This window comes from Trifolium pratense, linkage group LG3 (assembly GCF_020283565.1).
Source record: "Trifolium pratense cultivar HEN17-A07 linkage group LG3, ARS_RC_1.1, whole genome shotgun sequence".
Taxonomy (NCBI): domain Eukaryota; kingdom Viridiplantae; phylum Streptophyta; class Magnoliopsida; order Fabales; family Fabaceae; genus Trifolium; species Trifolium pratense.
In genome coordinates, this window is record NC_060061.1 from 51,314,601 (window position 1) to 51,340,507 (window position 25,907).

Here is a 25,907-nt window from a genome sequence, read left to right on the forward strand (position 1 = left end):
GCTCAAAGAAATTGATGAAATTCTGTTTTTGTTTAGGTCTAGATTTCTAGGTCTAAAATCTGTTTTTTTTTTCCTGTTTTTTTTTTGTGTACAATAGAGCTGATGATCGAACCTAGGACATCTAACATACTATCCAAACCCCTTACCATTTGACAAAACCCAGTGACTTTCCCCAATTTTGTTTTAGCCGCTTAGGTAATTGAAGTATAATGTTTAAATATATTTTTAAGATTTTTCTTTTGGGTACAATATTTTTAAGATTTTAAATTTAAATATATTTTAGTTTTATATTTAAAATATTTTTAATTAGTATTTATGAGTTTTTTTTTATCAATTTAGAATTTATGAGTTATATTTATGTTTAGAATATTTATGATTAGTTTGTTATTTAAAGATATGTTGTTTTTTTTTGTTACTAAAGATAGTGTCAAAGGTTCCATCCAACTAAAAATTGGGATAGTTTGTGTCAAAGGTTCCATCCATGAGTTCCTCGTTGTTGAATCTCCGGAGAGAGAGCCGAGGACTTTTTCTTTTTGATGACTTAGACTCCATTTAGCCGGGCTTATTTTTCACTTGTTTACTTCTTAAAAGAAATAGATAAGTAGAAAATTTTATTTGACTCAATTTCTCCTTAAAAGAATTAGAGAAATATAGTAAAGAAGTAGGAAATAAAGAGAAATTGGGTCAAACACAATTTTTTACCACTTTACTACTTTTAAGGAAAAGAAAAAAAAGTAGAAAATAAGTAGGGTCAAACGGACCCCCTAAAAGTCTCTATACTTTCTAATTAAGATTCCTTTCACTTAATTTAATTTGTTTTGTGTTTGTTTTGGGCCTTCACTCCTCTTTTGTACACAAAAAATAAAGCTGGATGTGTTCTCTTTAGGTCTCCCAGGATTCTTTTTCTCTACCTGGATTTTATTTTTTTGTCCTTCAATAAAAACTTCGGTTTCTACAAACCGATTTTTTTTTGCCTTGAAAAAAGAAATCGGTTTCTGTTAACATAATTTGAACTAGAAAAAACTTCGGTTTCTGCGAACCAAAGTTTTTATTAAGGGAAAAATTCGATTTTTTGAGGTATAAAAGATACATTGAGGGCCTAAAGATAAGTTATTCCAGTGAACATAGTTCAATTAGTAGGGTTATTGAATTTATAATATGCAAGAGCTTGGATTCGAACCCAAAACTCTCCTGTTATTCATCTCAAGGGGGTGAGTTTCTAGTGACTACGCAACTTGAATTTTTTTTGTCTTTCACTCATTTGTTCTCCCTCGTTTATTCTCACCTCTGTAGCCTATTTATGGCATGAGTTATTATGCATAAAGAATAAACTTATGCATGATACATAAACAAATTTCTACCATCAAATTGAATCTAACAAATCTCCAAACGAACCATTTCCCACCCCCAAATCAACAACAGCAATCCCTGAACGTCATCAGATTGCTTCGTAGTTAATTTTAAACTAAAATCATGGCAAAATTATTTTTGTTGTGGAATGATTTCACATTAGATGTACTTAATCATGCCAAAACCATTTTTAATGTGGAATGGTTTCAGAGGGTTGTAATCCAAAATCATTTTGCTGTGGAATGATTGTGTTATGTATGAAAGGTGCATAAGGAATTCGCTTATGCACCATAACCGCTCCCCCCTATTTATGTGCCTCATGGTTTATTCATACATATCAAAGGATCTTCAAGCTTTGTAATGAATCTAAACATTAGCATTCTACAGCAAATAATTATTTCTTGACAAAAATCTCAAGAAGGATCAAACATATGGCCCAGAAATATTCAAGTATATAAATCCTCTAAAAGTATAATACACGAAACAAATTATAGAACAAAATATAGTCAAATTATAGAAAATAAATAATTTTTTTTTTTTGAAGAAGCTAAATTAGTCCACCTTAACTTAATTGGCACCAGAGAGAATCGAACCTGAGACCTTAAGGAGGAGCACACTCCTAGGTCCCAAGCCAATACCACCAGACCAATCCAAATGGGTGAAAATCTCAAACATGCTATCTAGCTATTAGAACGATTTGTCTTGGAAAACATGTTATAGTTATAAGGTATCCACGCTTCGAGGACTCTCTTTAGTCCACTTTCTTGGCAAAACATCTGCATCACAGATTCAATACCTGCCCTCCACCGTGCCTCTTCTGAAAAACCAAACATCCATAACTTCTGTTTTCATGTGCTAGCTCTTGGCTTTGGTTTCAACTGAAAAAGTAACACATTAAGAATGTTAGCTTGTATTCTCACTTAATTCCCCACAAATTCAGATTACAAGTCATTTTCACATTACTAATAAAAACAGCAACAAGTAATCAAGAAAATAGGAAGCCAATCTTTATTTCAACATCTTTAAAAATTTAGAGGAAAAATGTTGCACATCAAACAGAAACAAAAGCAGATAGTAGTAAGACTATTTTAGAACACAAAAGCAGATACTAGTAAGACTATTCTAGAACTTGTCAGTCAAATTAACATTTTACTCCTATCAAACAAGTGAAGGGAAACAAATGCAAATGAGTTAACAAATAATCAACACCGTACCGTATCAAATGAAACATATTACAATCCTGTAACCAACTAGATGTTATGCAGTCAATCCTCCTCTTGATATCAATCTTCATTGGCCTAAAAATACAGATTTATTTTCAAACCAATATTTACATCCATTCAATACGAGAAATTCAATCATTGCTATAGATCATTGACTTAAGTTGAGTGTTATGACTATAACGTGAATTCCGTACTACCTCCATCAATTAACACTTGAAGAGGATTACCATTGATAAAGCCCTGAAAACGTATGGTGCCAACAGAAGCAAAACCATTCATAGCATTCAAAGAAAGGTGGTGATTAGTATTACTCTCAACAGGGTCAATAGAATCAATTAGAACATGGGAATTCTCAATGACAGCATCTAAATCCTCACAATCCTCTAATTGCAGTAAGCCAGTAACATAAGATTCTTGTTAGGACAACGATGTTGTGGACTGAATTTATCATCACAAAAATAACAAAGCCCTTTTTCTCTACGTAATTGGATCTCATCCGGACTAATGTGTTTACACTACTAGAAAATTCGCTTTTAGAGACCGATTTAGCGACCGAAATAATTCGGTCGCTATAGAGACCGAAATAGAGACCAAATTTTGAGTGTCAAAGTTAAAAAAATAATCGGTCGCTAAATCGGTCGCTAATGGATTTAGAGACCAAATTAGAGACCAATATTTAGCGACCAATATTTCAGTCGCTGTTAGAGACCGAATTAGAGACCAAAATTTTGACCTTCAAAGTCAAAAACTATTCGGTCGCTACATCGGTCGCTAAGTGATTATAGAGACCGAATTGGAGACCGATTATTATTAGCGACAACAGATCTGACGCAAAAATATTGTTACAACAAAAAGTAAAAATTTATTTAATAATAAAAATCTATGTTATGATGCTAAATTATTTTTTTAAAAAAAAAATCCAATTTATTTATCTTGTGATTTCCAATTTATTTATCTTTTGAATGACTAGAAATAGAAAGCACTGAACAAATTGAAAAACACAAGAAGAAAAGAAACAAATTTCACGCCAAACCCTTTCTTCTTTAGCAGATCCTTTCTTCTCCATACCCTCTCCTATCATGACTGAGTTATCCACCAAATCTCCGCAGTGCTTGAGCTCTCCACGAAACCTTTTTTTCTGCAAACTTTGTCACGTCTAAGTTCTGATTTCAACAATTGCCTCAAATCTTGTCCAATTCATGTCCACATACCTTCGAGTTCAACAATTGCCCTAATCCCTTTGATTTTGACACTCAATTGCTGCTTCTAATCCCTAATCTAACATTCCGCCTCTAATCGAGAGACCGCGACGAACCATAATCTCACGATTCAACTTTCAATCATAGCATCGTAATTTAGCATCAGAAGCCAGTTCATTCTGTCCTCGGGAAAGCGTATGAAACTCCCTCTCTCTCTCTCTCTCAATACTGTTTTCATGTTTGTTTTGGTAGAGATCTGTGAAAAAAGTGATATTTTGAATGCTACATCTTGATTTCTTATATATTACATATAAATGAGGTTAAGATCTTTGAAGACATTTATGTACGGTGTTCTGCAGTCTTGGTCCAATTGTTTTTGTGTTTGGGGTTGTGAGACTAAGGTGGGTTTGTACTGCTGTTTTCGTGAGCTGTTATGTTAGTAAAGGGGTGTCCCTTGTTCTTTTTGTTTTGTTTTTTCCTTGCTCATGTAATTCTCTCATGAGTGTGTCTTATGCTCATGATTATTCAATAGAATTGTAATTTTAAAAAATTATGTATGAGATTGAATTGAAGATCTTTTGGTGTTCAATATTTACCACTGTTGAATCTAAAAGAGCTTTTGTTTGTGGTCATTTATTTCTAGCTAGTTAGTCCATTGAATTGTATGGTATCTATGAATCATTGTCAATTTGTTCTAGTGTTGTTTTTGTTAGATAGTTCATTGAATCATATCTATGAATCATCATTTTTGTAAGATGTGTCTAAACTGGATAATTTGTGGGATGGTATGATTCTTACTTTAAATAAGTCCCTAATAGTGAATGATAGGATCAATATTGTTCAGATTAGTCAGTAATGTGAGGATACAGAAATTTCAAAAATAAAAATAAAATATATTGTACTGAACTGACTTATAATTACTATGCCTTCACTACTTTAATTTTTATTAGTATTTTCCAATCTTCTTTACTAGCTACTATCTTGTTTTATATCACATATTTAGCAATGGGCCGGGTGCTTTTGTTTATCCAAAAATGGTTCACTTATGGTACATTGCTACTTATTTAGATTGCCAAAAATGGTTCACTTTATATTGTGTATAGCTGTATGCCTGTATGACATCACATATATTTAGATTGCCAAAAAAAAGGTTAAGTAGTAGAGTGTATAGCTTAAATGATTACTATCAATTACAGTATAAGTAGAGTGTATTAACAAAGAGGCAGGTTGGGAGAATTAAATATAACTTGTGCTTCTGAGATTAAACAAACAAATTGGCATTACAAACACTCACTCTCACACATATAATCTCTCTCTCTCTCTCTCTCTCTCTCTCTCTCTCTCTCTCTCTCTCTCTCTCTCAGACTCAGTTACTGCTACAATTTAGTTTCAACACCAGACATCCTCCGCCTGTTCATTTCCTTGGTAATAGCTTTTTATTTTTGAGATTTATTTTCTTCATTTCTATTTCTTTTTATTCATTCTGTTTTCTTATATGCTTTATTCATTTCATATATAAGCCTAATTATTATTTTATCTATAATTATATATTTCACTGCAAATTTTGTTCATGTCATCCTAAAACACGTACTGCATTTGATTTCACCTTTGCACACACTTGTGAGTGAGACCCTATACCCGGGTCCGAGTGAAACTTAGGATGAGTGGAGGTTCAGTGATAGCCATTTTAGGATTTTTTTTTCCTATCTGGATATTGCGAGAATCTCATCCAGTGTGCGCTCTTTGGTAGACGTAGTTCATCTATTGTTGTGTTGTGGTTTATATTTAAAAGAAATTTTAGCTGTGGAAACCTTAATCAGGAAGTGAACAGAGTCGCCGAGAGATATATGTCACGTATTATAAGACCACATTTAGAAAATACTAAGTCTTTTGCTATGGAGGGACAAACGGTCTCTCTCGACTTGTACGGGAGCAAGCAATGCCAATGGTTTGACTATTAATGCTCTGAAATTGATTCTATGGTAGTTGTCAAGTTCCTAGTCAAGATGGGAAAACTATATACTGGGTTTGTTCTAGTCACAAGTGCAAAGTCAATTAGGTACTCAAAAGGTATATAGTGCAACACTCCATTCATCTACATTGATCATCTATGTTCCAAAAGTTATACAATACTTGAATGCTTTATATTGGAGGAAACTAAGCTGATTGTTAATCATGGCCATTAATGAGTTTCTGGAGTTTATAGTTTCATTAGATTCATATTTTTTTTATGCTACTGGTTTTCCGCTTCGTCCCATATTTCTCGTGCCTTCTAGTTGGGCTGCATATTGGTCCATGTGTATAGTTATTTGTTTCCTGAGGTTATTTATTAATATATTTCTCTCTTTATACAGATTGGGAAATCATTTGTTGTTTCTAGATGGAAGGATTATCCACAGTTTATTTTAGATTGGGAAATTATTTGTTGTCTCTATTGAAATTTGAATGGTCATAGCTTATTTTAGATTATAGGTTGGATGCACAAATCAGGGTTTAGTGGTTCAAGGTTGAACTTGGTGTTTATGCATTATTAAGTCAGAAATTAAAATATTCCATGGCTACATATATATCATTAGTATAGCTATTGATGTAGATATAGCTAAGGTTGAAATCCCACTTTTTTACAAGGATAATTGTTTTCCAGATGTTTGCTGATTTAAGATGTTCTCCATGGCACCGTATCACTTTGTCCTCCCGATTGTTTTCCATACAAATGAACACTGGGTATCATGTCCAAAAGTATACAACAGGTTGGTAGTTTAATATTATAGATTATATAGGTATAGGTATTGGATGGATTGCAACAATTATTTACTTGCATTATGGCCTGCTGTAAACATCTGAATGCTATTGACTTGTCAACCCTTTTTTAGTTGGGATCCTTTTCTATTGTGTATTGGTGACGATGAGTATACTATTCATTCATTGTGAAGTTAAGAAAAGTTGTCGTTTCACTTACAGGGTGATACACCGCATGAAAAGCGACCAAAGCTGGGTAGTAATGCAGTAGAGGTGAAAGGGAAGGCCGTAGAGGTGAAAGGGAAAGACAAGATGTCAAAAACTATTGATGCTGCAGAGTCGGCAAATCCTGATGAGTTTAACTTGCTTAATTTGACTGAAATGAGAAAGTGTTTAACATTGGTAAGAGCAACACGAATGAAAGCAAACAGGATGCATGAAGAGTTATTTTTGGATTTCCTAAACCTGGGAAGAAAAGGATTGCAGAGCTCTTTGATAGTGTCAAAGATTCCTTCCATTTCTCATAATCGTAAATTCCTAAGGGTGAGCATTCATGAGTGCTTTTGTTGGTGGTTGAGTTTAAGTCTACATATTTTAGCATTGTAACTGATAGCCTGCTAATTGTAACAGGTAATAATAATCACTAGAGTTGAATGGAAGGAGTTTGCAATGGCGTACAATTATTAGATGACCGACACACCCAACATAGATTTGTATATTTATTTATAATTTATAATAGGGAAAACCTAGGAGTGGAAATTCTTGTTTCCTTTGTTTTAGGCAGAGACTATAGCTCAATAGATAGTTGGTCATATTGATTTAGTAATATTATCATTTAAATGTGATTTGATCCTTTAGTTGGGAGTGAATCTTCTTTATTTGCAGGCAGGCGAAATTACCGTGGTTCAGGTTCCGCGTCAACTGAATGGGTGCAAAGACATGAAATTGAAGAACTGAAAATTGAAAGGGAAGAAATGAGAAGGGAAAATGATGAACTTCGTGATATGGTAAAACAATTGATGGAAAGCTTAAACTTTCGGCCGAAGCCATATACTAGAGATGAAGTTCATGAAGATATTGCGGCTAATAGTAACGATGATGCGACTGATGATAATGATGATGACATGTCTGATGATGGTGAAGAATGATGATAATTATGATGTGTTTGATGATGGTGAAGAATTATGATCAAGAACAAAGTATGACAAGTGTGATTTATTATATATTGTTTTCTTAGTTAGGATATTGACTTTTTTTTATGCAAGAATTGAACGGGATTTATTCCCCTTTTTGTATGTGAAGATCAATTCACTTATATACTTGCAAGTGTAGGTAGTAGTGATAACTTGGTCTTGGTTAGGTTATGCTTTGGATTTATTACTTATTTTTGGATAAGTAGTTGGTAATACTTAAATATAAATATGTTGTGTTCATGTTGTGTTCATGTTTAATTGTTTGGGATTTTAAATTAATAATAATAATAATAATAATAATAATAATAATAATAATTAAAAAATAAAATAAAATTTAGAGACCGAAATAGAGACTGAATTTCCTACATAGCGTCTTACAATCGGTCGCAACATTGGTCGCAATGGGCAGAGAAAATAATTTCAAATCGGTCACTAAATCAGTCGCTAAAATCAGTCTCTAACACAGTCTCTGAATTCAGTCGCTACTTCGGTCTCTAAATTCAGTCGCTACTTCGGTCGCAACGAACAAAGAAATTATTAAAAAATCAGTCACAAATTAGTCGCTATAGCGTCGGACAATTCGTCGAATCCATCGTCGCAAAATCAGTCTCTAAGCCAGTCTCTGATTCCGGTCACTGTTTCGGTCGCTAATTTTGGTCGCTATTCAGTCGCTAAAAAATCGGTCGCTGGGGTGGTCACAACTGATCAGCGACCAGGGTCATTGATGCCGATTTTTTTTGGTCGCTATTTCGGTCGCTAATGGATTTAGAGACCGATTTTCATCAAAATCGGTCTCTAAATCGGTCGCTAAAGCCGAGTTTTCTAGTAGTGTTAATGGAGCGTTGGTTTGGCATTTGTGGTGTTGTGGTGGGTGTGGGCAATAGGGGTGGTTTCTTTGGAGGCGAGGGTGAAGATACAGGGTTAGGGGTTGTGAATTTGGTACGAGGGTGAGTGAATTGTGACGGCTTCGGTGTAGGATGAAACTTAACAGAGAATAAACGAGCTACAGCCACAGCTTGAATCAGAGAATTAGGTTGTTGAGCAATTACCTCATGTTGAAGCTCTTTCTGCAAGCCACTAATGAAGCAATCTAACAGAGCTTCCGCTGTAAAACCGGTGGAGCGATTAGCAGGGGCCGTGAACTCCAAGTAATAATCATCCAACGAACCCATTTGAGAGAGTTTGAACAAGGAAGCGTGTGGTCGTTCGAACTCAGAGGGACCAACTTCAAGCTCAATCGAACGTGACAATTCCTGCCATGAAAGGAACAGCTGAGCACGCTGCAACATTTGATACCAAGGAATCACAGATTGATCAAAGTGCACAGAAGCAATGGTAAGGCGTTCTGGATCTGCAGTGTTATAATAATCGAAAAATTGATTTGCACGAAACAACCATTCAAGAGCATGTGAGCCATCGAATCGGGGAAATTCGAGATTCACGCTGCTAGTATGCAGATGAGGGTTTTGACGTGGTTGCTGCACATGACCATGGGTGACCGGCATTGTCAGTTAAGGACTGCAAAAGTGTCTCCATGCGTTGTAACACAGTGGAAGTGTTGGTGATGGAGTGGCTGTGGTTTGCCACCTTTTCAGTGAGGTGGTTGAATTGGACTTGAATTTGGGTGTTGATGGTTGCAGTGAGTAGTTGAATCTGGGTTTCAATGGTGCGGAATCTCATGCCGTCGGTCATGGTGACAATGAAAGCACCAAATTGTTATGACTATAACGTGAATTACGGTGGAAGGATAGATTTTTATTGATCGAATGATGGAATTACAGTACTGATATGAAAATAACAAGTATAACAAACTATGAGTTTGTTGAGAAGAAGAAATATCCAAGAGGATCCAAAGAGAGAGAAGAGAGTTACACGCATTTCATACCTTCCTCTAAATAATTCTCTCCCTATTTAATGTCGTATTTAGGATTGGGCTTCCTTTCTCTATTGCTTCTTCTTACTTCCACGAATCTTGGATGTATGGCCACGTTGTCACTATTGCTCCCCATGCATGCCTCATCATTATGTATCATTGGCTCATCATAATGTATTATTGCCTCATCATTATTATTCCTAACATTGAGGCTGAATCCAACCATGTTATTATTTATGAAGTAAAACTTGTTTCTCTACCCATGTTACTTATCCATTGATAATAAGTTATAACCAGAGAGACAGAGAGGAAAATAACAAATAGGGCAAAACAAAACTAGAAACCGGTGTTTATAATGTTGAGGCACTTTACCTTAATCATTATATGCCGTTAATCTTTACTGAAGGTGAGTTTTGGCGCAAAAAATCGACTAAGGAAGGGAACTCCGGTATGAAACACAAAGGTAGATCCGACTTTACATTCAGTGACTTCAAATGACACAAAGAAGGGAATTCAATCTCCAACAAATCAGGAACAAATGAGAGAACCTAATAAATGAGCGATGATCGTGAATCAGGATCAATAAAAAAGTAAGCATATTAAGAGAAAAAAATAATTTAATAATAAGAGAAACTTAAAACTACAGCAAAAAATTTCTTAAACCGAAAATGCCCTAAAGTACCTTAAGAGTTCCTGGAGAGACCGTTAATGATTCAATATTAGCAAGTTCAACCAGCCAATTGAGTAGAACCAAAGGAGTTTTCGCAGAAGTTGACACAACATAAATAGTTACATGTTTGATAGAAGAGAGATTGCCATTGCTCCCACAGAGTTTCTGAATAGGAGTGCCCCTAAAATAAAAGTTAGAAAGACTTGGAGTGGATAACTCAATTTTGCAAGAGGCCTTGGGAGGACTATCAGGCGCAATAATCTTTAAATGGACAAGTGTGGTATTAGATATGCAGAGGTTTTGTGCATCCAATACTTTACATCTATTAATGATCAAACTATTCAACTTGTTTAATGCTGAAAAAGGTTCGACTCGACCATCATTGCCAACAGAAAAGGCAAAGTATTGTAGAGACAACGTGGTTAATGCTGGCAAAGTTAGAGAATTTGGAAATAATGTCAGAGCATGAAGGTGAGGGCGAATAACTATAAGGTTAAGATATGTTAAAGTTTGACATGAAAATAAGCAAGGCTTAAAATGTTCAATATCACATATAACATCCATTCGTAATTGCTTGATATTATGTGAAACAATGTATTCTATAACCCTTTCGAGTAGGCGAGGCTCCACCAAACCACAAGGACTAAAATTAAGAGTGTCCAGTGCAGTTGAGTCATCCCGAAGTGAGAAAATTCGAGAGACAATATTAAAATGTGAAGAAGCTAATGTAAGGTTTAATGTAAGTTTGGGAAGATACTTCCAGACATTCCTCCATCTTGTGGAAAGTATGGAAGTTTGAACGGCACGTTTGGTGTTCAAAAAAGACATAATGTGAAGTAGAATGCAATCGGGTAAATCACTGAGTCTGTCTTCAATACGGTTAAGTTTATGACATTTTCCTCTCTTCATTATTTCAGTAGGTTGCAAAAGAAACTCAAACAACTGGGAAAAATAATAGTACGGTATTTGTAAGTGTGAAGGAAAATGATGATTTTGGGGAAATTGAAATCATTAGAGATGAGATGAAAAAGAGTAAAATACCTGGCCGCGTCGCTATTGAGTTGTGAGTGTTGAATGAAGCATTTGAAAAGAAAAAAAAAACTTTCTTTCGTTTGATTGTGAAATGGAACGACAACGACCAGAAAGCTCTGTCTAGGTCTAAACTCTCCCCTGCAACTGCGTTTTAGGTTATTGCAGATTGTTATTTTGGGTATTCATTTTTATTCTTTTTTTTTACTTTTTTTGACTATATTTTATTTTATTTTATTTTATTTTATTTTTACTTACCTTTTAATGACATGATATAAATATGAATATAACCCGAGGAAATCCATCCATCTAATAATTTGAAGTATAACTTTTGAAATTAGTTTTATGTAAAAACAATTTTTGTGTAAAAAAAAAAATGTACTCCAGAGATAAAGTACGTGTTAAATCTATTCGTAGTACCCTCCGTTAAATAATCAACAATGAATTGATCTAAGTGGTAAGGATTGTGGCCTTCTTAATCATGTTGTTATGAGTTTGATTTCTGACTCATGCGATAAAATACGGTTAACCCACCTTATATACCCCATGAATTTTTCGATGGAAATTAATTATCGCTAACGGCGATAGATACTTCGTACTAATATCATACTAACAAAAATCATGTTAGCATAATTATAATAGAAATAAATTATATGATGCACAACATTTGAGGTAAAATATCAAGACCGGTTACGTACTCGTACCAAATACGTACCCGTACCTTAATTTATGTCCATACAGATACATTAGTTTTTCTCAAAATTTGGTATCTCTTATTGGTACGGTGCCCGCACCTATCCAAGGTGTAAGCGATCAATTTAAATACTCTGTGGAGTGCTCCATTGCCCATTTCATTTTCGACTGTCCGATTCCTGATTTTACTGTTTTGATTCCTTTACAGCAGGGAATCCGGATCCTTATTCTTCACCACTCCCTTTAACTTTTGCTTTCCTCTTCACCTTCCCTTCCAATTTCACAGCACATTCCGTACATTTCCAACAGCATCATAGTTAGACTCACTCACTTCATAACATTCTTAATTTCTCAAAATCAACACAAATTTCCACGAACAAAACACAATAGAATCTTATAAGTATCGTGTTTTTCTTAAAAAATGCCTCCTCCTCAAACACCAAACAAATTCTACTTCTTCTACGGCCACCGTAAACCCTCCCAAAACCGCCCAACCGTACGCGGTGGCCTTTTCTCCAATCGCCAAACTCTCACTCCTTTCAAACCCAAACCCACCAAAACAACCAACCCTTTCCAAATCCAAAACTGGGACCCACACTTCCTCTCTCAACCAAACCCCTCACCACCATCCCCATCCCCTGAAGCCGCATTCTCCGCCTCCCTCCGTCTCTCCCCAATCGCCCGGTTCATCATCGACGCCTTCCGTAAAAACGGTAACAAATGGGGCCCACCAGTTGTAACAGAACTCAACAAACTCAGAAGAGTTACTCCTAACCTAGTTGCTGAGGTGCTTAAAGTCCAAACTAACCCTACCCTAGCTTTCAAGTTTTTTCATTGGGTAGAGAAACAGAAAGGTTATCATCATAATTTTGCGTCTTTCAATGCATTTGCTTATTGTCTTAACCGTGCGAATCATTTCAGGGCAGCTGATCAGCTCCCTGAGCTGATGGATGCTCATGGGAAGCCTCCTTCGGAGAAGCAATTCGAGATTTTAATTCGAATGCATTGTGATGCTGGTAGAGGTCTTAGGGTTTATTATGTTTATGATAAGATGAGGAATAAGTTTGGTGTGAAACCTAGGGTGTTTTTGTATAATAGGATTATGGATGCTTTGGCTAAGACTGGTCATTTGGATTTGGCATTGTCGGTTTATAGTGATTTTAAGGAGGATGGATTAGTTGAAGAGAGTGTTACTTTTATGGTTTTGATAAAGGGGTTGTGTAAAGCTGGGAAGATTGATGAGATGTTAGAGGTTTTGGGTAGGATGAGGGAGAAGTTGTGTAAGCCGGATGTGTTTGCCTATACCGCGTTGGTTCGGATTATGGTTCCAGAGGGGAATTTGGATGGTTGTTTGAGGGTTTGGGAGGAAATGAAGAGAGATAGAGTCGAGCCGGATGTTATGGCTTATGGTACTATCATTGGTGGTTTGGCTAAAGTCGGGAGAGTTTTGGAGGGTTATGAGTTGTTCAAGGAGATGAAGAGTAAGGGTCATTTGATAGATAGAGCGATATATGGAACGTTGGTTGAGTCGTTTGTGGCGGCGAATAAGGTTGGGTTGGCTTTTGATTTGCTGAAGGATTTGGTGAGCTCAGGATACCGGGCGGATTTGGGGATTTATAATAACCTTATTGAAGGTTTGTGTAATTTGAATAAGGTTGAGAAAGCTTACAAACTTTTTCAAGTCACTATTCAGGAAGGTCTTGAGCCAGACTTCTTGTCTGTAAAACCAATATTGTCGGCTTATGCCGAAGCGAAACGAATGGAAGAATTTTTTAAGTTGCTTGAGAAGATGGGGAAATTGGGGTTTTCAGTTATTGATGATCTCTCCAAATTCTTCTCCCATCTGGTTGAGAAGAAAGGGCCAGTAATGGCACTAGAGGTATTTACACACTTGAAAGAAAAAAGTTATGTTAGTGTTGAAATCTACAATATTCTTATGGATTCCCTTCGATTGAGTGGTGACGTGGAAAAAGCATTATCACTCGTTGATGAAATAAAGGGCTCAGACTTGAAGCCCGACTCATCTACATTTAACATAGCAATTCTTTGCCTTGTTGATCGCGGTGAAATTAAGGGAGCATGTGAATGTCATAATAAGATCATTGAGATGTCTTGCATTCCATCTGTAGCTGCTTACTGTTGCCTTGCTAAAGGTCTTTGTGAAATCGGAGAGATTGATGAAGCCATGATGCTTGTTAGAGACTGTTTGGGCAATGTTACTAATGGACCTATGGAGTTTAAGTATTGTCTTACCATTATTCACATTTGCAAAGCAAATGATGCAGAAAAGGTCATTGATGTATTGAATGAGATGATGCAACAAGGTTGCCCTTTAGGCAGTGTCGTGTGCTCTGCAATCATCTCTGGCATGTGCAAGTATGGAACAATTGAAGAGGCTAGAAATGTTTTCTCAAATTTGAGGGAACGCAAATTGTTGACAGAATCTGATACCATTGTATACGACGAATTTTTAATTGATCACATGAAGAAAAAGACAGCAGACTTGGTAATATCAGGATTGAAGTTCTTTGGTCTAGAATCTAAACTCAAGTCAAAGGGTTGTAAGCTGTTGCCAGATTGAAAACTGTTGTGTGGAGACGGATTATATCCTTCTAACTGAACATGTATGATGATGCTTCCTCAAAAGCATTTGGCATTTGAGAGAGGTCAATCATTGCTTTTATTTGTTTCTCGAGCATCTCCAGCTGGTATCTGATATTCTCAATTTTGTGGCTGTGAACACGTGACACATGTTGCTGGACACTGTTGCATACTGTGTACCATTGGATTGTAGCACTATGGAGGTCATCATCGGTTATGGGTTGCACAGATTGTATATCATGTGACAGACAATGTCACTTTCGGAAGGTCACTCGACATCAAATCATAGCATTAGCCGATACTTGCTTCGTGGGGGTAATTGAATTTCTGAAAATTACTTTATAGTGTTGTCTGCACAAATCTATTGTGAAATGAAAAGTAAATACAGATTTTTTAACTTATATACTTTATCCTTTAAAGTATACAATGGAGAGTATCGATGTGATGTTAACATTTAAACAAAATCTCTTTGCTCACACTTAGTGCACCTTTTCTTCATTCCCTCACTGGATCTCAAGAACCCAATAAAAAAGGCCTTTTAGCTGCCTTTTAATGTTAGAGAATTAGGGTTTGTTTATTTTTGTTTCCCTTTGCTGTTTTCTTTTTCTTTTTGAAGTTTGTAATTACTAAATGTCACTCTGTTTTCACTTTGTTTCATAAACTCATATGTTCAAAGTTTTGCATATAAAGCAATGGGAACATCTTTTATTGTTTTCATTGTTTCCTGTACAATTCGAAAAGAGGAAATGGTGGAAACCATGTGACAGAAAATGCCTTTTGAAATGAAACTGTCCATTAGCTTCTTGTTCTAACATAGAAGTAGGATATGCAGTGTTCACTGTTTGGTTTCAATGTTAACCATAATAAAATTGCACATATGTAAACTTTTTTCTAATCCTAATTGAACTTTATCTCTCAGTCTATGCAGATTGTTACCATGTTTGTTATACGTTCGTTTGTAGTGGAAGAATTTGTGTTTAGGAAAGCTTAAGCTGCATTAATTAACTGTACCAATATAGATTCAACGACAGTTGTTGATATACCAGGATGAAGAACTATCATTACATTTGCCAACTTATCTAAAAATGCATTTAAGTAACTGTACAATGATGAGCTATTCCTATATTCATAATGTACTCCCAGACACCTATGTTGCTGCTGTGTGTGACTTAACTGCCGATAAATACATGGCTTTAGATAATTCTGCATGTAAAAACGAGCGAGTAGTAAGATACATTTTCATTTATTTTGTTTCCTACTGTTTCTGCATTCTTCATATATATTTTTTCTTAAATGTTCATCATCTCCAATCATTTAGTGGTCAGAAGACTTTATTGATAAAAGAGATTGGGTTTTAATTTTACTTCCTGCCCCTCTTGCTTCATTTACCAGTAACTTGAACCTTTATTTCAATTGTGAAGTGACAGCCCGCTTACATTTTTGCAGGGGTGTGCATAAATTGTGGCTACCCTTACACCACATTAGTGTGTTGGAGCATACCACACTAGAAAGGCCCCATTGTATTCCCTTGGTATGAAAAACAGATCAGCCTCCAAACCCGTATTTTGAAACCAGCTTATATCACTGCAGCCTTGCTTCCATTTATAAGTTTCTTATTTTCTGAATCTCTACCAATTCGAGACTCACTATTTCTTCTTTCTCATCACTTCTTTTGATGCTCTCCCGATTCTTTTATGATGGGTCTTTTGTACGGTATTTTACCTTTTGTTCGGTATGTTATTCCTATGCCACTGTTTATCATTGATTTGATTTAACCCCCTATTAGCGTGTTAAATGAGTTATCATTCTTTAGAATTTTGATGATGTGTTGACCTGAAAAAGAATTAGCCAAGGGTGACTGGGGTGATGAGGAACTAAGGGTTTTGCTGGTGTTGTTGAGGCAGGGGCGTTTTGATGGGGCCTTGGGTGTTGCAGCAGGTGACTGAGCTAAAGTGGTGGTAAAAAAGATAAGAGATAATGGTACTAGGATTGAGAAGAAGATAGTTTGCTTCGCCTTCTTATTGGTAATTAAAAGTTCTGGACTAGATTTTCTTGCTGCTATTGGAATGATGCAAATGATAGCCTGATAGGCTAGTTGTTATTACTACGAGTGATTTATAGAATGCTAAACGAGTGACATTTAGGTACTAGGTTTGATTTATGATTGTTGCCAATAGTATGAGGTTATTTCTTATCTGTCTTCTTGGAGATTCGGATGGTACAGCAAGATAAGGTACTGAAAATGGGATTTCACTGCTGTAGTTTAGTGTAGCCACTAACTTCTTTAATTTGATTTTTTGCACTATGGATACTCTCCCCTCTCTAATCACTCCGCTCTATTTATAATCTGAGAAAATGATTGATTTTGTAGTAGAGTTGTCACTGAATCACTTGAAGCAACTAGGAATTTATTTTTTTTGTGACATGTTCATGTTACATATTTTTTTGTTATTGTATTTTACCCCTAAATTAAAGATTTCCTTTGAGCTGTAAGAATGTGGAAATTGTGAAGACTTTTTGAAGTTGTAACTTGTAAGGCTTGGATTCTGGAAGATATCACAACATTATGGTTATGCGTATGATCATATGAATTCTGGTTTGGATGGTTTTGCTGCAGCTATTCAATAGTCTATGTTATGGGGTCATGAATGTTGTGCCTGCCTACTATAGCTGAGATAAACACAACAGGTGAGAACCGATTGCCATTTATTATGACTAGTTCATGGTTCTCAAAAAAAAAAACTGAAACAAACTGTGAACTGCACCTGAACCAAACTGAAAATAACCAAAATATTGGCAAAATTTATCCAACAGAATTGATGTGTTAGACATGGTTCAGTAACTGCACACTTAGCAGTTCAGTTCGATAGCCCAATGCCCGATGGTCTGCAAAGATTGAGTAACGACAAAGAAGTGGAATGGTCAGTTTAAGGTACAGTTCCATTTCTGTGTTCTGTGAATGTATCATTTCTTTATTCGAGTTTTTATTATCTTTTTTTAATATTTTCATACATTGACTTCATGTTTACTTGCAGTTCAGTTGCAACCACCAATAATAAAAATGCAAGGCTGACGGTTCTGTGTGGCGTGGGCATGGTTGTTGTCGGTGGCCAAGGTGCAATGCCTAGGTCACTTCTTATAAACTCCAGTTCACTGAACCTCAAAACCAGATTAGTTTGGTTCTCATAAATGTAAACAGTTAGGCTCAGTTCATCAAAACTGTTTTCTTGAATTCAATTTGGTTTTCTGAATGAACAATGACATCCTTTTTATTCATGTCATATCTCTATCGTTAGTATTGAAATGCCCTTCGAAAGTGTGGTTGAAAACGATATTATGTCCGAGCTGTTTGTTTGGTTGTATCGGGTATTAACCATCCAAAAAATCAACTAGTGAATTGGCATTTTTAAAAAACATCCCATGATGAGCATAAGATCTTTAGGGCTAGTTTTCAAAAGATATTCTCCCTCCGTTCTTTTTTATTTGTCGTTTTAGAAAGGAAAAAAAAACAATAAATTAAGAATGTGTATTTTTGCACCTTATCTTCTTATTATTTTCTTATTTTAATTCACCAATAATTTTTTTTGTACACACTTTCTCTTTTCAATAAATTTAATATATATTATGTACCAGAAAAATTAAAAAACCAAATATATATTAAATCTTTTATGGTTTCAACAACTACTCCTAAATATTTGGAATTTATATGAAGGTATAATAGATAAGATATAACTTTAAATTATCAAAACGATGAGTAATTTGAAACAAATATTTTTTTCTAAAACGATAAATAAAAAAGAACGGAGGGAGTACTTGGAAGATAGGAAAGTTGAAGAGTTGAACAATCTTGTCGATATGCGTGATTGCTTGTCTACCAAGCTTTCTGATTTTATTCATAATGGTTATTTGGTGTTTTCCCATTTGGATCTCTAATTTATGCTTCAAAATCATTGTTCATAAAATAATTTAAAATATTTATAAATTTATTAAAATAAATAATGATAAAATTAAATAAAATGACATTATAAAAAAATTAAAACTAAACATTAATTTATTCCAGCAAAAAAAATTAAAGACTCTTAAAAAGAAACAGAGAGAGAGTATATAGTAGGGGTGGCAAAAGGAGCCTGATCTGTTGGGCCGCCCTGTTTAGCCCACCATTTTTGGCGGGCTGAATCTGAGTTTTGAACTTGACCCCTCTAGTTGGGCCGTCCTGCCAAACTCGCTTAAAAAACGGGCGGGCGCGAGACGGTATGCGAGTTACATAAAAATATAAAATTTATCTTTTTTATTTTTTATGGTAAGGAATAGAATAAGACGGTCCAACCTAATAAAATACAACACCTATTAGGGTTTTTTTCTTTTTTTCTGTTCATTCAGTACCAACCTTACCAAAGAAAAAAAAAAGAAATACAATCGGTGTCAAATTTAAGATTACTTGTTGCCGATTTACTCTCCTATTGCATTGCTTGTTCTTGCTATTCAAATTACTTCATACCCGTGCTTCTACTTCATCGGATTTCTAGTGTAAGTTGTTATTTTTATTCTATTACTTGAACCAACGTTACATACGATGGTTCAGATTTTTCTCAAAAAATTGTTTGTTTATATGTTTTTTAACAACACAAGTGTCAAAATAAAAAAATTATAAAAAGTTAAAAAATTGTTTGACGGACCTAAGTTGACTCGACTCGTCTCATTCTACTTTTAGGCAAATTTAAATTTAAGCGGACCGAACCTAAGTGGGACGGCTTGCCCACTTTGCCAATATATAGGGAATGAGCCCTGTTTGGATTAGCTTATTTTTGAGTCAAACAGCTTATGCAATTCTTATGTATTATTATAAGTTTGTCAAGGTAGTTTATGATAAAATAGCTTATAAAAATACAATTTTCACTTGTCAACTTATAAAATAACATAAAACCTAATTTATATCGAATAAACTCAACAATAAGCTAATCGAAACCGAAAAGAGAACAAGAGAATTGGAGTATTCTTATGTAACTTCCTCTATACAATTATCATCGATCACAAACAACAATTATCCATGACTCATCCAAAGCACTGATAGACGCCAAATTAGCGCAGCTGGAGCTGCCTACCATTACACGGGAAGAAGTTTCCAAGATAATTGAAGAATTTAAATTTAGATCTTCATCCATACCTGATGGAATAGTTGCCTTTTTACTACAAAACTCACCTTCAGCAGAAGTTCATATAATCGACTAGATTCAAAAGGTGAAATGCGCATTCTACTTTTGAAAGATATATTCTTTAGTTTGATTTTTGCCTCCTCCGTTTATATTTCCCTTGATCTCATATATAGTTATAATTAACTTGTTATCATCATATGGATCTGTATCACTACATGATTATATCCAGGCTTAACTTGTGTGTGTGTGTGTTTGGATGCTGTATATAGCAAGGATTTGGGTGAGTTTTGTATTTTGATCGGCGTAGGTAATTTTAGTTTCAAAGACTTTATATTGTTATAGATGAGAACATCAAGTGATGATACTTTGTTGCCTTCAAAGTTAGAAGAACAAGTTATGTATATATTTCTCTTAGGGAATTGTTTGTTTAGAATTAGAGCTTTGTGAATTAATTTATCAGCAAAAATGCAGAGGTGTTAATTTTTATTTTTTTTATATATATTTGTTTGATGTTTTACAGCGTTCTTCCTTTGCCACAGATGAACCAGATGCTGTGACTAAATTTATGAAGAAGACGAAGGCCCCTAATGGATTTGCATATATCGACCTGTCATTAATGTAAAACAAATTAAATTGTCTATGCAACTTATGAGTGCAACCCTATCTTTCCTCATTTTGCTAATTACATATTTATAGGTTATCTTAATCGACTATTATTAAATGATTTAGGATCAATATAAATGTTTTTTCGATACTGCAAGTGGTGTTTTTCCATGATTGCCGTGAGAATTACAGGTTTGGTTTTGCTTGGCTCAGCTTATAGTTCAAATCGTTGTGGCATGTGTACGGTGTACCAGACAATAGTTTTAACAAAGAATGTGATGGAATCTAACAAAGGAACTGAGTTCCACGGAAACTCGGTGAAAAAAAGAAGGAAATTGAGAGAATTTTATTGATCAATTCATCTAAACATTACAATGATTATTACAAGCTATATATAGTGAATTCTAATGATGGTAGCAATGTAACAAACTGTAACTAACTTAGGTACAGGGTAACTTATTGCATAAGTTACTGGCTTATGCGAGGTAAATATCTTGACAGAATCTATGAAATGAAGTGTATCACAACTCACCAATGTATATCTTTGCGCCTCGTGTGTTTGATGTTCCATAGATGGCACACACACACACACACAACTTTAAATTTTCTTTCAATGTAAATACATACAGACTACTAGAGTCATTGAGATCTTTAAATATTTGGAGTTTGGATAAAATCATTAGTATCAATTTGAAGTTTGAAAAGCTTTAGATTTAATATGGCAATTTGTTTGTTTTATTTTTTCACATATTGTTTTTTATTTTATAAGAATCATATTACAAATTGAACCTCCAATTTTTCTTGGTTCAAGTGTTTAAGGATTGAGTTGAGTTGATCATCATTGAACTTTTGATGCCTACCCATTGCCTAATTCTTGAGTAGATCTGGAATTCCAAATAGGAAAATGAAAAAAGAACCATTGAAGATGTCTGTGAAAGAAAAGAAGAAGATGGATGGAGAGTTTTCAGATTTCATTCAAAGAAGAGAAAGGCAATGAAAGGTGGGAGAAAAATAAAAATAAAAGAATTTGAAGGGATGAAGAGGTGTTTGTTGGAAATTGGAATGGGAAAAATTAACGTGAATGAAAAATTTACTTTGAATCTGAATGACATTGAAAAATGATAAACTTTGGAATATGAAAAGAATGACTTTGGAAAAAGTAACATGGAGTTACCCAAAAAAAAAAAAAATATTACTCCCTCTAGTCCTAATTATAAGAAAAAATTTACTTTTTAGATACATTCAAAGTTTGATGTATCTAAACTATTATATAGACTAGATACATTAAACTTTCAATGTATCTAAAAAATGAATTTTCTCTTATAATTAGGACCGGAGAGTGTATAGTAACATGGAGTAAATGATTGGAGAGTTTTTCTTTTGTCGTCTCCCGAGTCTTTCAGGCACTACTGACTTTTCGATTCTACTCCTTTTTAACATAGAATACGAGTGTGTAAATAATAAAAATTGAAAAAAGAACTGTTGCATTCTTTGTCCAAAAAAAAATGTTGCATTCTGATTCTTATAAAAGATAATATTTTTGCATCTCTGACACTTCATCGCCCCTATTTTACAAGATTTACTACATAAGTAGCAAATTTAATTTGCATTCTAGGATGCAAACTTTTTTCTAAATATTACCTCCTCTGTTGTGCACTGGCGTTGTAAAGATTATTTACACATACATCTAATGATGCGTTGCCACATCATTTAATGAATGTGACACATCATGTGTTTTTAAATACCATACATGATATGTCAGTATATTATTGGATGCATGTGTAAAATAACTTTACACTGACGGTGCATATAAATTAAATTCTTCTAATTAAATATGGAGAAAGTTATTTTTGAAATTTCCGAATGCGACGAGCAAAGACGGATTCAGTGGGGGGCAGGCAGTGGCCAAGGCCTCCCTTCCTCCTATATATGAATGTGCAAATGCTATATATTTTTCATTACTCCTCTCTCACACACGACATTGATCATATACATGTATCTAAACCAATATTATAATATTAGTTGTTAGTAATATTGTAAGACAAACACATGAATTATATAGGGTAAAACAATGAGTTATTCCGAGGTTGTCAATAGGGTATATTAAAATTAAATAAATGTTTTTAATGTGTGTTTTTGTTAGTATTTTTTTTGGACAAATTGACCAATACAATACACACTTGAGTACCAAACCAATAAAAGATAGACACATATTTGAGAATTAATCTGTCTAACAAAAGACACATTGAGGTTTTTCTTTTCATAATTTAAATGCATTAAAAGACTATTGTGACAGTTTAATTTTTGGGCACCCCGTCGAATGAGTTTCTAGATCCGTTCCTGGCGGCGAGACCAACCAGAAGACACGGAAATAATAACTCCTAATTGGATATACTGAGTAGTACTTATAACTTATATGGTCCAATTATTTAGATGAATACTCCCTCCGGACACAAATATAAGCAAAAATATAGAGGAGATTTGTTATTTTTATTTTTCACTACTATTTAAACTAAACTATTGTAGCTTTGAAAGACAACTTTTTGATTCAATAAAAATATAGAGAATTTTCTCAAATTTGGTGGATTCCAAATTATTCTTTCTGGTGGATTCTGAAAGGTGGATTTCAGAACTTTTTATCTAATAAGATTAGCGCTTGCTTTTCCTTCTAGCTTCCGTACTGCGTCAAACACATTACGTAAATTGTTGACAGGATTGTGTGAATGAGAACATTGGTTGGATTAGTCTACCAGAAGGCATCTCATCACAACTCAAAACATGCTGCATTAGAGGTTACAAAGGCACAATATATGAGTTTGAATTTGTCAAATATATTATGAAGCATTCTAAAGTATTAGAGACCATGATAGTTAAGAGTAGCACCTGCCTTTTAAAGGACCAAAAGGACCAATTGTTACTGAAATTATCTTCTTGCGAAAGAGACTCTATAACATGTAAACTTTTATTTGATTGATGATGACAGATACATCATGTTTTCTTTTTAAGAATGTAAACTTTTATCTTCATGAAAGTAATGTTTGCGGTTAAATACATTTCATGCATATACTTGTTGGTGATTTATAAATTATGGTAAAGTGCAGCACAACTATAATATGTTTGAAGTTTTTTATTTGGTTGCCTGAAACATTTTTTGATTTGGTTGCCTGAAACATTTTATTGATTCCTATTTCTTTTGTATATTGGCATTACTTTTGGTGCTGTTTTTGTTTGGTAATTGGTAATGTGAAAATGGGTTAATGTAAAGCTTGTAATTTGAATTTGTGGGAAAATGAATACAAGCTCACATTCGTTTTTGAGGCCGTTGTCGTTGTCGGAGATTGTTGATTGTTGAACAAGGCAATTTGAATTAAATTAGGGAATTTATTTTTTTCAGTCAAATATTTAAAAAATAAATAAAACATTTCAAAAATATTAGTAATAGAAGATTTGTAATAAAAAAAAGTAATAGAAGATTTTGTTTTCTTTTATTTTGATCTTATTTTTATTTGTTAAATTCAAAATCCCTATATATATAAAACTTAATTTATATATATATCCACCTAAAACCCTTTGCTTAAGAATTCACCATTAGAGGACACACACACAGAGAGAGAGAGACCATGGCATCTTTTCCCCGGCGATCAAATCCCTCCGTCGATAGGATTAGCGACTTGCCGGATTCAATTCTCTGTCATATTCTCTCTTTTCTTCCAACCAAACAAGCTTTTACCACAAGTATCCTCTCAAAGAGATGGAAACCGGTATGGCTCTCAGTCCTCACTCTCGACTTTGAATTTGGTGATGAAACCTTCAAAGATTTTGATAGCTTTCATAAATTTGTTTACTCAACCATGTTCAAATTACGAGACAAAAAGACTTCAATCCATTCATTTTCCTTGAAATTAAGAAAACCTTCTTCCTTCAACCAAAAACAATTGAATCGAATTTTTAAATTTGTGATGGAACGAGGAGGTGTGAATCTCGACTTCTACATGTATTCTACTACACGCTTTATCAAACTACCACGTAGCATTCTCAGGTTTAAGACACTTCAAGTTCTTAAGTTGAGTTTGATATCAATAAGAGACTTTGATCAAATGGATTTTCCTGTTCTCAAAACTCTTCATTTGCATTTTGTTCGGTTCAAATCTCAAGAATATTGTGTGAAGTTTCTGTTTGGTTGTCCTGTTCTAGAGAATTTGCATATACAACATATTTTATACACACGGCAATCACGTGTTCCCATGGAAAAGGTGAATGCATTACCTAATTTGGTCAAAGTAAGGATTTTAAATTTTGCCAACTGTACTCCGATGACTTTGTTTGGTAATGCAAAGGTTTTGCATATAGAAAAGGTATGAATATCATGCTTTTAAATATCTGTTTAGAAAAACTATTGTTTCATACAACTCCTTGTGTTCAAATCTAGTTTTTACTATACCGATCGTTAGTTGGTCTAGTGGGTATTGGTGCCCTACTTGGTTGGAAGGACCACGGTTCAATCCCTCTGCAAGTACGAGAAGAGTTGGAAACACTTAATGTCAGAACTGCGGTCCCGTGGACCCGATAATGGTGGTGAAAACCAAATAAAAATAAAAACCTATTTTTTATTATGCAGATGTCGATCTCTCGATACTGGTTGCAAGAAGTACTCCCATATTTCCTCAAACTTCAACATTTTATCATTCAGGTTTTGATGATGTTTTGGATTTGTTCTCATTTTCTACTCCGATTTCATGTATTTTAACTTTTAATAATAAAGTATTATGTAAATTGTTGACAGGATTGTTTGAATAAGGACATTGGTTGGAATAATCTAAAAACTGCTCCAGAATGCATCTCTTCACAACTCAAAACATGCTGCATTAGAGGTTACAAAGGCACAATATATGAATTTGAATTTTTGAAATATATTATCCAGCATTCTGAAGTATTAGAGACCATGACAATTGAGTGTAGTACCTGCCTTTTAAGGGATCAAAAGGACCAAATGGTACTGAAATTATCATCTTGGGCAAGAGACTCTACAACATGTGAACTTTTGTTTGATTGATGATGACAGATAAATAATCATATATTTGATTGATGTTCCAAGAATGTGTGGTGGTTTGATGAAATAAATGTTTGCGGTTAATTACATTTCATATACTTGTTGGTGATCATTTATAATATATTTAATGTTTTATTTGGTTGATTGAATCTATTTCTTTTCCAACTTTTCTTCTGTGTTTTTTAATTTTGCTCTTAGAGGGATTACAAGAGTTTTCCTCTATTGCAAGAAGCTAATCTCCTTTCTAAGAAATCGAAGTTCTTATCAAAATAGTATCATTTGATGCATGCTATAACATTGTTCAATGGTGCAAACTAAAGAACTTGATCATGTTTTGCATGTGAATAGGATTCTAAGTCTAATTTACAGACTTGTCTATGTAGGCATGTAATATTGATGCAAATTACTGTCTCTATAGATAATATCTGCAAATACTCATAGATAGGAGTGTGTAGTACGTGTCCGTCGCAATCCGATGGTTGTGATTGGTGTCAACTCTGTTCCACACAATTTTGTGTGTGGAAAAAGGAC

General features: G+C 34.4%; 3 protein-coding genes and 1 pseudogene across 9 annotated transcripts; 3 read left to right on the forward strand and 1 right to left on the reverse strand.

The window, feature by feature from the left end:
• Window positions 1–1,805: 1,805 nt before the first annotated feature.
• LOC123913569 (putative F-box/FBD/LRR-repeat protein At1g78760) lies at window positions 1,806–11,448 on the reverse strand. 2 transcript variants are annotated; one of them, XR_006811651.1, is made up of 5 exons: window positions 11,289–11,448; window positions 10,260–11,189; window positions 9,950–10,125; window positions 2,565–2,648; window positions 1,806–2,228 (listed from the first exon to the last, which is right to left on the reverse strand). XR_006811651.1 is itself a non-coding variant. In XM_045964355.1 (4 exons), exons 2-3 carry the CDS (start codon window positions 11,154–11,156, stop codon window positions 9,958–9,960), a joined length of 1,065 nt encoding a protein of 354 aa, XP_045820311.1. In that variant the 5' UTR covers window positions 11,157–11,189; window positions 11,289–11,448; the 3' UTR covers window positions 1,806–2,228; window positions 9,950–9,957. The 2 variants fall into 2 exon arrangements, 1 of the variants encoding a protein (XP_045820311.1); XM_045964355.1 differs by lacking the exon at window positions 2,565–2,648.
• Window positions 3,546–7,906, forward strand: LOC123913570. Of its 3 annotated transcripts, none has more exons than XM_045964357.1 (4): window positions 3,546–5,197; window positions 6,417–6,522; window positions 6,734–7,054; window positions 7,142–7,906. In XM_045964357.1, the coding sequence occupies exons 2-4, from the start codon at window positions 6,502–6,504 to the stop codon at window positions 7,196–7,198; spliced, it is 399 nt and encodes a 132-aa protein (XP_045820313.1). In that variant the 5' UTR covers window positions 3,546–5,197; window positions 6,417–6,501; the 3' UTR covers window positions 7,199–7,906. The 3 variants fall into 3 exon arrangements, 2 of the variants coding, with proteins under 2 accessions (XP_045820313.1, XP_045820312.1); XM_045964356.1 differs by having other exon boundaries at window positions 3,546–3,967; XR_006811652.1 differs by lacking the exon at window positions 6,417–6,522 and having other exon boundaries at window positions 3,546–3,967.
• A 628-nt stretch (window positions 11,449–12,076) lies between the features above and the next one.
• On the forward strand, window positions 12,077–17,822 carry LOC123913566 (pentatricopeptide repeat-containing protein At4g20740). 4 transcript variants are annotated; one of them, XM_045964351.1, is made up of 5 exons: window positions 12,139–12,823; window positions 12,891–14,885; window positions 16,017–17,258; window positions 17,385–17,502; window positions 17,606–17,822. In XM_045964351.1, exon 2 carries the CDS (start codon window positions 12,916–12,918, stop codon window positions 14,548–14,550), a length of 1,635 nt encoding a protein of 544 aa, XP_045820307.1. In that variant the 5' UTR covers window positions 12,139–12,823; window positions 12,891–12,915; the 3' UTR covers window positions 14,551–14,885; window positions 16,017–17,258; window positions 17,385–17,502; window positions 17,606–17,822. The 4 variants fall into 4 exon arrangements, with proteins under 4 accessions (XP_045820304.1, XP_045820305.1, XP_045820307.1 ...); XM_045964352.1 differs by having other exon boundaries at window positions 12,139–12,756; XM_045964348.1 differs by having other exon boundaries at window positions 12,077–14,885.
• Window positions 17,823–23,946: 6,124 nt separating this feature from the next.
• LOC123915355 lies at window positions 23,947–24,702 on the forward strand (annotated as a pseudogene).
• The last annotated feature ends 1,205 nt before the right edge of the window (window positions 24,703–25,907 follow it).

What these genes read in the sequence shown, in the direction of transcription:
- LOC123913566 (XM_045964348.1), top strand. Translation starts at nt 12,391, where the DNA reads ATGCCTCCTCCTCAAACACCAAACAAATTCTACTTCTTCTACGGCCAC.
- LOC123913570 (XM_045964357.1), top strand. Translation starts at nt 6,502, where the DNA reads ATGTCCAAAAGTATACAACAG. An exon ending in TGTCCAAAAGTATACAACAG is followed by an intron (nt 6,523 to 6,733) that starts GTTGGTAGTTTA and finishes TTTCACTTACAG; the next exon opens with GGTGATACACCGCATGAAAA. An exon ending in ATAATCGTAAATTCCTAAGG is followed by an intron (nt 7,055 to 7,141) that starts GTGAGCATTCAT and finishes TAATTGTAACAG; the next exon opens with GTAATAATAATCACTAGAGT.
- LOC123913569 (XM_045964355.1), bottom strand. Translation starts at nt 11,156, where the DNA reads ATGAAGAGAGGAAAATGTCATAAACTTAACCGTATTGAAGACAGACTC. An exon ending in TCTCTCCAGGAACTCTTAAG is followed by an intron (nt 10,126 to 10,259) that starts GTACTTTAGGGC and finishes CTCATTTATTAG; the next exon opens with GTTCTCTCATTTGTTCCTGA.